This window comes from Haematobia irritans, chromosome 2, assembly GCF_050003625.1.
Source record: "Haematobia irritans isolate KBUSLIRL chromosome 2, ASM5000362v1, whole genome shotgun sequence".
Classification (NCBI taxonomy): domain Eukaryota; kingdom Metazoa; phylum Arthropoda; class Insecta; order Diptera; family Muscidae; genus Haematobia; species Haematobia irritans.
This window is the reverse complement of record NC_134398.1, coordinates 118,846,410-118,860,729: the sequence shown is the minus strand read 5'-3', so window position 1 is coordinate 118,860,729 and position 14,320 is coordinate 118,846,410. Positions and strand designations below refer to the sequence as shown.

At 34.9% G+C, this 14,320-nt stretch overlaps 1 protein-coding gene across 2 annotated transcripts in view; it reads left to right on the top strand.

Moving 5' to 3' along the window:
* The window catches only part of LOC142226095 (uncharacterized), an 87,767-nt gene that overhangs the window by 63,257 nt on the left and 10,190 nt on the right, over nt 1-14,320 (top strand). For both annotated transcript variants that reach the window (XM_075295970.1, XM_075295969.1), the window contains exons 4-5: nt 10,839-10,955; nt 11,039-11,514. In XM_075295970.1, the coding sequence (XP_075152085.1) occupies nt 10,839-10,955; nt 11,039-11,514 (593 nt within the window). The remainder of the gene's footprint in view (nt 1-10,838; nt 10,956-11,038; nt 11,515-14,320) is intronic.

The window sequence follows — 14,320 nt, the reverse complement described above, 5'->3', positions numbered from 1 at the left end:
CCGTGTTGTTGAAACTACATATCACGCAAGTCAAGCTCTCTCATTTTGTGAAAAAAAAATAGATAACATTTCACCTTTCAAAGTTACGTTACGATTCGCATAATCTTTGAAGTAGTACGGTCCAAGGATGCCCGTAAATCCCACCAAGCTGTGACTATTTCTGGATACATTACAATGCTTCTCCCAAATCGACAATTCTGCTTATTTTCGTACCAAAAATGAGCTCGTCGCTGAACACAATTTTTCGAGAAGCGCGCGATGAACTTTCTTAACAGATATTATCATTTTGATAATAAAATTCAATAATTTGCAAAGTATTGTTCGTTTGCAATACGATTGATGGTTGGGCAAAAAGATAATAGCTAAAAAATCACTCTTTAATTCTAAAGGGCATCTGGTGAGAGAGAAGTAGGAACTTCTTACTGCCGAGTGTAACCAGTGCTGCAAAATGGTTTTATTGTTTTATCTGAGCCTAGAAAGGGTTATTTCCATAACGCTTTGTGTGCAATGCGTGCAAAATAACTATGCACAACGAAGTAGGGACACAAAAGTCGAGAATCGACGTTTTGTAATTTTGGAATTCGATTTTTTGTATGTTTGAAAATTTGCTAATCAACTTTTAATGATGACCATTTTCGACTAATCGACTTTCAACATACAAAATCACTTGCATTTCGCAATAATTACTCAACGCTAAATTACGTATGAATTTAACCGCTACTTAAAAAGTATAAAAAGTCGAGAAATAAACCTGTTCAATTTTACAGATAGTCCATTTTTCTAAATTTTCAAGTAAAAACGAGAAATCTCAAATTTTGAAAAAGTTGTATAATCGATACGCCAAATCTTTTCATTCTGATTGCAATTCCTAAGACAAATTACATTCATGTATAGATAGTATGTATGTATGTATGAAATCTCCAGAATCAACAAAAAAACTCTCTCAGTATACGGTCTAAAGATTGATAATCTTCCGTTATTGTAGCTCACTTTTATTCTGTCAACACCATAGCACCATTGCCATAACTTACAAAATGCTCTTACATGTACTCCACTTTCATCCTTTAAAGCCATATTGATTTCTTTAGGATTACGAAATGTTTTCAGCACTTTAAGCTCTCACATACAAATTCAATGCGATTGATTTATAGTATCTGAGCGACTAGCTAAACTACCTTTGTCCGCTCATTCCAATTCAACTGTGTTTGCACTTCCCATTCTCCTGGTTTCGTACTTCGCGTGAGTCATTGCAAAAGGTAAATTTTTATTATATTCGTCCATGGTGGTAGCTGTGGTTGAAGCCAAATAAAAAAAATCTAAAGTATACGATCGGAGTGCACACAAGCATAACATACATTATTTAATATAACGTAGTGGTCTATGACTGGGATCCAGTCATTTGAATTGAATTCAAATGTAGGTAATCAGAAATATTCATGGAAAGATATGCCTTTTCCATTAGTTTGTATGTATATGTAGAAAGTCATGGAACATCAAAGACGAACATTTTGCTAAGTGTTGTAGTTCGCTCCACATATTATTTAATACCCTGTTGAGTGCTCATAGTCGATTGGTGTCTCTTTGGTACCAGAGAGCTAAACGTTACCTCTTTGGTAACGTTTAGCTCCAAGTGATGGATCGGCCCAGCGTTGTTACAGAAGCAAAATCTATCAATCCCGATTTTAAACAGTTTAAGCCGCAATTTATCAAAGGCGTTTTACCGGAAATCGTCGCAACGCTAGTTATAGGCCGATAGTTGCTAGTGCCCGTATAAATAAGTTTATTATAATTTATAATTATAATAAATTAAGTAATAAATAAATAATACGTTAGTTGGGTTAGGTACAGTTGGAGGCTAATATTTTAGGCTTACTTAGGGCGACTTTTTCAATAACTTGTTAGTATTTATCGTGTCGATAACAAAGCTGATCGCGTATAAAAATTTTACTAACAGGTAGTTAGGGTGTTTTCCCGAGAACGGTAACTCCTGCTTTCCCGGGAATTAAGTTCGTGAATTCCTGGGAATTTTTCTTTACAACACTTTATATAAAATAGAGGGATACATACTACAAAAACATTTTTTTTGTAGCATTACACATCCAAAATCTACTTTTTTCATTGTAAATAAAGGATTTCAAATCCAATTTTAGTAGATTTCAAATCCAATTTTAGTAGATATTTATGAATAAACTTTTTTTGTCGTTGAAAAAAGGACGCCACTTGAGAAAAGAAAGCACAAAATTAACTTTATTTATTTGTTTTTATTTATTTATAAACAATTAATTGTTTATTTGTATTTACAATGTCGTGCAAGCAAACATCACATATTTTTACACACTCTATTTTGGTTCAATTTCAACAATAAGTAATCATTCCATATTTACTTCGTGCCCGTCAAATTTACAAATGCAGGCATCATGTAACTGCAAATAAAAATAAATTATACCATAAGCAAAAACAGATAATTTTTTTTCAATTACAATTTTCTTTTTTTGTGTTCACATAAAACCACGTGCCTCTTCTAAATAAATAAATTAACACAAAACATATTAATTCCGTATTCTTCGTCCATTCCAAGCAACAATCAACACGCGACTGACGCGCAAAATGAAAATCGTGTGTACCTACTCAATGTTTTTATAAAACCCTTTTCGCTGCAAAAAAGTTAAATAATTACATGGTCATGACAAAATATACATGGTCTTTATGGCCATGTAATGGTTCTAGACACGCCTATACCTAACCTATAAAAATACTTTTTTTCCTTAAAAAAAGTCAAAAAATTCAATGGTCAGGTACATGATTTTCCCGACCATGTAATGGTCTCTCTATTATTTAAATAATAGAACAAGTTTGCGGCATATGAGAACCATTTAATAGTTTGTACCATATTATTAATTTTTACTCCGTTTTTAACCTAAGCTAAAATTACCCATTAAAAATATGAAAAAAGCGAAATATAAAAATTGAATTAAAAAAAACTTCCTGTGTAGTTAAAAGAATAACATCTTTTGGAGGACATTTTTGGAAGTGCTTTAAAAGTTGTTCCTTTAGAAAAATTTCCAAATGTTTTGCTGGGGTGTGCATATAGTGAAATACCGTGAGTCTTTTTTACGATGGTGAAGTCGAAATAACATACTTTCATTTCCATACAATTTTTAATGATACAAAAAATCCCACTGTACCGAAAGAGTCCATTGTAATTTTTTGTTTCATTTTGTGTATTAAGAAATATTTCTTATTTTGGTTTGATTTATGGCTGATGTAATAGATTAAGATAATATACATTGTTAGTTATCCAGACAGCGTCTTATAACCGTAGCTTTAGGCGATTTCTAATTTATTCAAATATCTTAATATTTATATGCCACGAAGAAAGTTTCCCTTTGACCGGGATCCCGGGAAATTAAAAAAACCCCGCTTTCCCGGGAATGGAAAAAGTACGGGAAAACCCCCTACTGGTAGTTTATCCTTCGGTTAAGTACTAATAAAAAGTTGAAAAACGGGCACCAGAAAAGCATTGTCTTAACTATATCAGATTTAAAAATGATACATCGAAATATTGTGGTGGAAGCGACAAACAGCGACAAGGTTATCTTGTTCTTTTCGTCGTATGAACCTAGGATAATTTTGGTTAAACTAAAATTATGTTAGCGAAGCCGCCTCAAGTCCTCCTTATTTGGAATTTATAGCAATGTGACTGGCATGTGTACTATTTGTACACCTACATAGGGATACAATGGTTGGTAATCGACTTTTCTACTAACAGAGTTTAAAAAAAAAAAAAAACAAATACATACTGCCAAATCTTTTGCTGCCATAGATGGCGTACGAAGTTCTTCAAAAGACTGTCATTCTCAATCGAATAACTTTGGTTGTTGTGGTAACAAGCTAAGCTAAAGACGTTTTCACAATTTCTAGCTCCAAATTTTTCATTCAAAATATGAAATTTTTCTCAACCAACAGAAAAAAATATTATTTTCAATAAATTTTCTTCATGTTGATAAATATTATAAACTTATTTTGGTCATGTAGCAGTTAGCACGATTAAAATTTCCTAGAATAAACCCACATTTTCTTTAATGGTGAGTTCAATTTCGATCTGAGTGTATTGTCGTGAGCCCAAAGATTTCATGTCTTTAAAATTCGAATACGAATTTTGCTTAGAAGACACATTTCTCTGATGTAAAGTTGTTTTCTTTGTCCATAAACTTTCAAATGAAGTCGTTGTTTTTATAAAACTGTGTGTCTTTACACGAGATCAACTTGTTTGACTAAGATCAACTTGGTTTTAATAATTCTGAAAAATTCTTAAAAATTAATGAAATCGTCGTTAAATGTGTAGACTTTAAAGGGTGATACGGTCAAAATTTGGTCAAGGGAAAACGCCTGTAAATCGGCGAAATCGTTTATTTAAAAAATCAAATTAAATTTCTTTTTCAAGTTCAATTAGTATAATATTCAGGAAAAATATTCAGTTAGGCTTTCGCTTTTCCAAATCCGAATTGCCGGGCCTCACGCTTGACACCTGCCATCAGATTTTGTACAGCCACCTTGTCCACCTAATGCTACATCTATTGCCTTTAGACATTTTGGCCAAACAGTCAGCTGCAACAACGGCTGTGCGGTTGCGCGAGCTATCGCTGTGGTCGGAAAAAATGTACGGTCATAGTTCGGTCCTCAAAGTAATGCCAGATGTGCCTAACGTAGTGGATTACACCCTGGCAAAACCACTTTTCGACAAAAAGTTTGAAACTCTAATTCCCTACAGTGAGGCGTGATGTACACAGACCCCGGGGAATAAAAGATATATAGATTTCTATACTGATGGCTCCAAATTGAATGGACAAGTGGGGTTCGGAGTATATTCTAAAGATCTGGAAATTCGAATAGCGAAAAGATTACCTAATCACTGTAGTGTTTTTCAGGCTGTAATATTGGCAATAAGAGAGGTGGTGAATTGGCTGAGAAGTAATGTTCCAACAAATATTGGCATTAATATATACTCAGACAGTCAACCTGCAATCAAATCCTTGGACTCTGTGTTCCTTAACTCAAAAACGGCCATAGACTGCCGCAAATCTCTCAACGAGATGGCTGAGCAGTACAATATTCACCTAATATGGGTGCCTGGTCATAGGAACATACCGGGGAACTGTGAAGCAGATGTGTTAGCAAAGCTAGGAACTACCTTACATATTCCAGGGGAACTAGAATCTGTTGGTATGCCTCTGGCCACCTGCAAGCTTTTACTGCGTGAGAAGGCTGTTATGATGGCCAATATTCGATGGGAAAATTGCAAGGGTTGTAACGACACCAAGCAAATATGGCCCCATTTTAACTTAAACCGCACACTAGATATGCTAGTGTTCTCAAGGCGTCAGATAGCACTCCTGATATCTGCTATAACGGGTCGCTGCCTGATAGGCGAATTTGCAAAAACTATAGGTGCGAAGTATAATGACTATTGTATAAGCTGTCATGATGTGGAGGAAAAGGAATCAATTAAACACCTCTTGTGTGAGTGTCCTGCTTTTTGTGTAAGGCGTAAGCGAATTTTAGGAGCATATAGCTTTAGATTACTGGCTGACCTGGAAAACGTTAACTTAAGCAGTTTGTTAATGTTTTTGGAGCAATCTGGTTGGTTCCACAAAAGTAAATAATAGAGAAGGTTCAGTGGTTAAGACTAGAAGTGCCCATATGTAATAGGTACTTTTAGTTAAATGTGGTATCACAATGGACTGAGTAGTCTAAGTGAGCCTGAAATTTAATCGGGCTGCCACTTTAACCTAACCTAACCTAACCTAACCTTGTCCACCTTCTTCGCCGCAGAAAGCCAGTTTGCCTTGAACTTCTGCTCGTCCTTAGCAGTTTTTTGGTCTTCTTTAGGTTCCGCTTGACAATGGCCCAGTATTTCTCAATTGGGCGGAGCTCTGGCGTGTTGGGAGGGTTCTTGTCCTTGGGAACCACCTGCACGTTGTTGGCGGCGTACCACTCCATGGCCTTTTTACCGTAATGGCAAGATGCCAAATCCGGCCAAAACAGTACGGAACAACCGTGTTTCTTCAGGAAAGGCAGCAGACGTTTATTCAAACACTCTTTCACGTAAATTTCTTGGTTGACAGTCCCGGAAGCTATGAAAATGCTGCTTTTCAAGCCACAGGTACAGATGGCTTGCCAAACCAGATATTTCTTTGCGAACTTTGACAGTTTTATGTGCTTGAAAATATCTGCTACCTTTCCCCTTCCTTTTGCCGTATAAAACTCCTGTCCCGGAAGCTGCTTGTAGTCGGCTTTGACGTAGGTTTCGTCGTCCATTACCACGCAGTCAAACTTCGTCAGCATCGTCGTGTACAGCCTCCGGGATCGCGCTTTGGCCGACGTATTTTGGTTATCATCGCGATTTGGAGTCACTACCTTCTTGTAAGTCGATAGTCCGGCTCGTTTTTTGACTCGATGCACGGTTGTAGACGATACACCCAGCTTATGTGCGGCATCTGGGAGAGAGAGGTTAGGGTTTCGCTTGAAACTCCGGCAACTCTCTTTGTCGTCTCAGCGGCTTCCGGTTTCCGATCCAGACTTCCTGGCTGTCGACAAACGTTCCCCAAACACTTTAATTACATTTGTAACGGTTGATTTGGCAACTTTTAGCGATTTTGCCAGCTTTGCGTGCGCGAGCAAAATTTTGATACGCTGCTCTTCTTGCTTGGACGGCATTTTGACAACTGAAGAGTGAATTCCACAATCAAAATAGGAGCAACATTCTACACACACACCTTCAAAATGAGGGGTGTTCAGGTTTTTTAAATGCAAAATTGAAAGAAATACGTCAAGTTTATATTGACCAAATTTTGACCGTATCACCCTTTATACTTGAAACATAGCATAATTTCTACTTGAAGTCGGGTCTGAAGTTGGAAATTAAAGTTGTCGTTAACTCGATTTTAAAGGACTTTGATAGCACACGAAGAAAAAAGGTGAAAAACTATTATATTAAAAAGTATTTCCTAAAATGAAGTACGCAAAACTCAAATTTAAAAGAAAATTGTGTCTTACATATATCCTTACTTCAATTCTCCGCTTCTTTGGCTCGGAATCAATATCAAGGAGTCCAGAGTTTATTTTCATTAATTCGTCCTTTATCATGTGAAGCCACAGCAGAAAAAATATTTTAGAGCAGGAATATACAATAAGCTTTTTTTGATTCATAAATATGCTTTGGGTAACATTTTAAAACTTAGCCATTTAACAATTTGTTGTTCGTTAGTTCCTAAAGTACAACCATATTACAACAGACACCCACTACCCTATTATAGCAGACTATTTTTCTATGGGGGTAGATCATAGCCTTTTCCAATTCAACCTACAAAATTACAACGGACTTTGATAGGTAGCAACATTGAAGCTAAAAATATAGTTTTAAGGTGTAATAACTGAGGTTTTGCAAATGCTCCCAAAAGAATTTGATTGGTTGTGTTAGCTGAAAATATGACCATTTCTACCATTCCCTTTTGCAAATGAAAGGGATAGTTGTAGTTGTTGTAAAATGAATCGCATTTCCCAAGAACAGTAGTCGGTGAAAAAACTCACAAACGATTTCCTTACATGTAAACTGACATACATTTTTTTCTCTACCCGAAATAGGCAATAGAAATGTCACGGCAGCCGTGTTGCGTATTCCGAAACATTTCAAATGGACAATAATCCAACCTAGAAATTCATTCCTGATGTCGATGCCATTCTTCGAAAAGTTTGCTTATGTTATGTGTCATTTTCTTTATCCCCATATCACCATTATCCTTCTTCATTCCAATGACAAGGTCTCTCGAGTGTTCGATGTAAGAGGAAAACTGTTGTCTGTAAGTGACTTTAAGTGATGATGCATTGAAAGCAACAACCTATAAGAGGTTATACACAATCACACATCAATGGTGATAGCTTCCGGTGATATGTGTTCCCCGATGCCGCTAAGTAACAAATGCAGCAACAGATTCAATTTGTAACCAAATGCTTTCATATTTGCAGGTGTTTCTCGAGTACATTTCCACGTTTGGGTCTCATCTAGGAAGAGTATACGATATTGTTCCATATGACATTTAATAATGCAGAACATACCAAAAATATGTCGTTAAATATGTCTGCCATGTAAATTCTTGTTCTAAATGATATATTTATCTCATCACCAGGAAACATCCTAGAAAAAAAAGCGTCGCCAAAAAACAAGCAGTGAAAATGTTCTTTTTGGATCCGGAAGTGGTGCAAAAATGGCGCAGAAGCGATGAATTTAACATGGATTTGTCATAGGACGGATGTTCACCATTTCAACAGACGTTGCACTGAATTTACATCACTTCTTAAGGTGTGATCCGACTTCAGTGTTTTGGATGTGAAATAAAAAATGTTGTGATATTTTGCTAATTAAATAAATTATATAAGTTTTTATACCCTAAACCACATAGTGGTCAGGGTATAATAAGTTTGATCGGCCAAAAAATGTGCCTACCAGAAATATTGATTTTAGACCCCATAAAATATATACCGATCGACTCAGAATCACCTCCTGAGTCGATCTAGCAAAAGATTATAGATTTGAGGAAGATGGGAGATTGGCTTGCGTCATACCAAATGTTGCATTTACCACATTAGTTTAATACATGTTTGTAACCTTTTAGTTGTTTTTAGTTTTTATTTTTTAAATGAAAAATTTAATATTCTTAATGAAACAATGATAAATTTTAGACAACAACAAAAAAATTACATTTTCTCCTTTATGGAAATTTATTTCGTGCTCTTAATTTCTTTTTATGTGCATTTTAATGCTATGTCAATACTTGTCGTATACGCGTTTGGTTCGAGTATTAAACTAATGCGGTAAATGGTTTGATGTGCTCAGTAGCAAATCTCCCATCTTCCTCTTTTATTATCTTTGGATCTAGCGCTTGGTGTCCGTCCGTCCGTCTGTCCATGTATTTGTTGTTCACAGGATTCCGGTCGCAATTATTAACCGATTTTGATGAAATTTAGTACAGGGAGTTTTTTGGGCACAAGGACGAACGCTATTGAATTTGAAGAAATCGGATCAAATTTAGATATAGCTTCCCTATATATGTATCGCCCGATTTCGACAAATGGGGTCACGTTGCGCTTTTTTTCAAACGGATCGTCACCAAATTTGGCAAAAGGTAATATTTTCCATCGCCCTTCAAGTCTGCAAAATTTCATCCAAATCGGTTGAGATTTAGATATAGCTCTCATATATATGTATCGCCCGATTTTTCCAAATTTGGCCACAAAACCTTTATTTATCAATCGTTCTTACTCAAAGTAAGAAAAAATGTAGTCTTCTATAGCACTAACTATATGTGCAAAAAATCATTGAAATCGGTTCAGATTTATATATAGCTCCCATATATATGTATAGCCCGATTTTCCCAAATTTGGCCATAGAACCCTTATTTATTAACCGATCTTATTAAAAGTTGGCTAGATCCAGACCTCTATAGTACTAACTATATGTGCAAAATTTCATCGAAATCGGTTCAGATGTAGATATAGCTCCCATATATGTATCACCCGATTTTGAAAAATTCGCCCCTGATAACCTTATGTTTGACCATACAGGCCTCATTTCTTAACTGATCTTACTCAAATCTTGCAAAAGGTAACCTTTTGTGGTATTAATCAAACCCGCAAAATATTATGCAAATTGGTTCAGATTTAGATATAGCTTCCATATATATGCATCGCTCGATTTTCCCAAATTTGGCCATAGTACTCTTATTTATTAACCAATGTTACCCAAATTTCAAATTTTGATGTACTAGCCGATCGTACTTATACGTACTTGTAGCTCTTACATAAGAATATTGCTCGATTTTTACAAATTTGTATTTATTACCCACACTAATTTAACGATTTTCTCTTTTTTAATAATGGGCTCAATATTAGTGGCATACTAACTCCGTATGTGCAATATCAACACAGCCAGTGTTGCTAGAAGTAGGGGAAAGAATTTATTGTCAAAAAAATATAGTAGGGAAAATTGTTTGGGAATGTATAGGAAAGTAGGGAACTTTTTTTGTCCTTGTAGGGTAAACCGAACATTTTCCCTGGCAACATTAGCTATGACTTATAGTCAGATTGACACAAAGCACCCATAGACATGTACCCCTTAATTTTCTTAAATATGCAACTGCGGTTTATCTCCCAGACCTATATGTTACCCCACAAATGCTTATGATTACTAATTCTGTAATGGTGGTTTAGGGTATGATATAGTCGGCCCCGCCCGACTTTCTACTTTTCTTACTTGTTTTTCTTGATTTTGTATACATTCTAACGCTTGTCTGAAACGTTTGACCTCAAAAATTTATAAAATTACCATTTTATTAATTCTTAATTCTGTTTTTAACCCAATTGAAACAAAAAAGTTAAATTTACCTATTAGAACTATGAAAAACGAGTTAAAAAAAGATTTAATTAAAAAAACTTTCCCTGTAGACCCAACTTTAAAAGTAAAATAATTACAAAGTGTCACATTATGTCCAAAGGGTAGCACAGAAATATAATAAGTATTGCATTTAGTGGCACAAATTTGTTAACACTAAAAAATGGCAAATATGGCACTAAAGCGGGATAACGGTAAGCTTCTGTTTCCACCCAGTTCCGCCTCTCATACATCTTTGATTCATCGGTGTTATAATTATCTCTCTCTCTGATATTCGTTCGGGAAGTCCCAGAAATGGTTTAATTTCAAAAAATATTGCAACAAATTCTCTACATATTTCCTGCCATTTCAATTCCATTAATACGATCATTCCATATTTTTTCTATTTCAGTTTCATCAAACAATACGAACGTACCTGAATGATCGTGTTTGGGATTTTAAGTTTTATGTTTCCAAAGATTGGCCAGAGAAACCCATCATCTTACATTTTCCAGGATGTACTCTAACGGTAAAGTTAATTTACACTTCATGGTCCTATCAAATGTTTCTTCAATTAATGTGGGTGTTGGTTTTATTTTTGGTTTTATATAGCCCGAGAACAACATATATCGAAGTTTTGGCATCTTTTGCCCCTCACAACAAATCGAACATGTGGATCTAATGGAAACCGAAGACATACTGATCGACTGGAAGCTACCATTGTACCTGAATTTTACGCACATTGCTATTATGAATCGCCTGGATGATTTCTATAAGAAAATGGGCGTCATGGAGAGGCTAGAGGGTGACATTTATGTGTGCAATAAACTCAATACGGACTTAAATTTGGATGAGCTGCCCGAAGATGCTGAAATGCGTCCACTCAAAGTGGAAGATTGCGAGCACATACACGATCTGTATCCGGCCAATGAAATTGAGTGCGTTGATGTTTTTAATGTGCTGGTAAGAGTGCTGCCCGGCTTAGGTGTCTTCCGAAAGGATACAAATGAGTTGGCCGCTTGGATGGTACATTCTTACTATGGCGCTATGTTTTCTATGCAAACACGTCCAAATTACAGACGATTGGGGTGAGGAAAACGTTTTATACTTATTACATATTTTTTTATTTATCACTAGTTGTAGACAAGAATATCGTAATTACCGTTGAATCTATTTGGCCTCCATCTCGTTAGAAGATTGATGATAATCATTGCGTGTCTTTATCCTACTGGTGACACTCGAAATAATACGTGGTGCAATTATCACTAAAAAGTGGCACACTTTCACATAAAGAAAAAATACAAAATTAAATGCATTTGTATCGGCTTTTCTGACCAGAATAGTGAAATGCTGTTTTTAATTTTTTAAATTATCCTAATAATCATTTTATCTCGATTTCATTGAAAGTCACCACTTGAACTTTGTAGTTCTGGGGATTTACCAGAGAACTACAACCGATGGCTATTTTTCGTATTGCATTCTTAATCACAAAATGTCGGTGACAGTGGGTAAGACACCTATTCCCATACGATATTTTGCATTACTATAAATGCAAGAATAAAAACACCACTAGTATATACCAATATTCGTTTGCAGTGTTTGGCGGTGTTAAACCAATCGGCATCGTAGGAATGCACGGCGCGATTGCACTCAAGGGTGCGATTGCACTCAAAAACAACTACTAGCGGCAGTTGGCATCACCTTAAGAGAATTGAGAGAATATGAGGTAACCAATATGAGATATGAGGTAACCAATATGAGATATGAGGTAACCAATTTGAATGGTTGTTTTACTACGTTTTATTTTTTTTGAGAGACCAGCACTCATACTAGCAACCACCGACAGTTGTCGGTTGCGTTGAATATTGATGGTTGAAATTCATTTACCAATTTGTATTTTAAGATTGCAAATACTGGTATTTACTAAATACACTGGCCGATTGCATCCGTTCTCTTTTACCTACTCTAGAAAATTTTTGTTGCATAGCTTTAGGCGACATATGTATCCACTTGAATACATTGTTGTATATAAAAGGGAAGTGTAGTGATCACAAATACAGTATTTCTGTAGTGTAAATGACATTATTTTCTAAGCCACTACACACAAACAAAATTTTTGATTTCAATCACGAAAATTGCGGATTCAATCATTTTTTTAATTGAAATGTCCTCAATCACGAAAATGATAGTATCAATCATTTTGATTGAAAACCAACGCGATTTCAATTAAAAATGTAATTGAATTTTGTAACGGAATCAATTAATTGTGTGATTGAATCAATTAAAAACGTGATTGGTTTTTGACATAAAATTCAATCACACATTTAATTGAATCAATTAAACTTTTAATTAATTTCGAGACAAAAATCAATCAACTATTTGATTGATTCAATTAAATTATTAATTGATATTAGCAATAAATTTCAATCAAAAAATTTATATATTGCGCCCCTAAAATCTTAGTTAATTTTATTTGAAATAAAAGAAAATATGCGTTTCTTATAAAAAATCTTCAATATTTTATTTTCCTGAATTATGCTATAGATTAAAGAATTTGGTTTTTGTTATTTTTGTGTTTTGTTCTAATAGCTCATTCACATTACGCTCGAAATCGAGTAAAAGTGGATTTGAAATTCCCTTTTTATAAGGCAATTGACAGTTGAAATCTAGTTAAAGTGGATTTTGGAAGTGTAATGTGAATGAGGTATAACATAACTTAGACATACTATTATGATCAATAACAACTAAAGGGTTAAAAAATAAACTATATAAATCATTATCTTCCTTATCATATTAACGATGTCAGCATGTTCTACAGTTATGCACGTGACACGAAATTGTCGTGACTCACTAAAATTTTCGTGACTCACGCGTGAGTCGTGAGTCACGCTGACGGCTATGGCGTGAGTGTGCGTGATTAACCAACCAAATATCGTGCGTGAGCGTGATTCACGAAAATAATATCTTCGTGAGTTTACGTGAGTAACGAATTTCGGAAAAACATGCTCACGAAAATAATCCCGCTTAAGAACATAAAATGCTTACGAGTTGAATTCATTTACAATTTTAATGACATCCTAGGTGGTAAGAGTTTTATAACGCACTCGATTTTAACCATACTCATATATACATACTGTTTTCAGTTAGGTTCTATATGTAAATCACTCATAAAATTATTCGTGAGTCACGAGGTTTTTCGTGAATAACGACACTTTTCGTGAGTCACGACATTAAAAAGATTTGCGTGCGTGAGTACAAATTTTCTTTTCGTGAGCGTGAGTTCTACCAAAAAATATCGTGCGTGAGTGTGCATGAGCGTTAGCAAAATATTATTCATGTGCACACCTCTACCATGTTCCTTCTAATATGTAGATGCGCCTAGATTTCCAATAAATCAGCAGCCTGTAAGCTAAATTAGTTTTTCCGAAAGTAAACAGAATAATTCGAATTTGATTTTGTTCAATTAAAAGTTAATTTTGTTAAACATTACCTGCCTAGACTATCAAGTTCAATTCTAAGTTCCAGGTTGAAGATTTTTAATCTTCTTTTGCAGTTGTAGTCTTTTAGCATGAAAAAGTGTATTAAGGAGCTCGGTAATTTAATTTTAGTAACAATTCCTTTCCAAGATTTCCACACATTGAAATCGTCTATTAAAATTTGAATCAATCAAAGACAAAAATAATGGCAATGCAATGTAATATTTGATATTATATTGATGATACTTTGCAAATTCTGGAAAATATAAATGGAAAATACATATTTTTATTATTTTCGGATATTTTTCATATTTTTAAATCCAAAAGAAAGAACTTTTTTACCATTACATAATTCAGCTCATTAGTTTATCTATCCGATATACTGCTCTCTACTTGGGTTCAAACTGAAAAAGGCAGG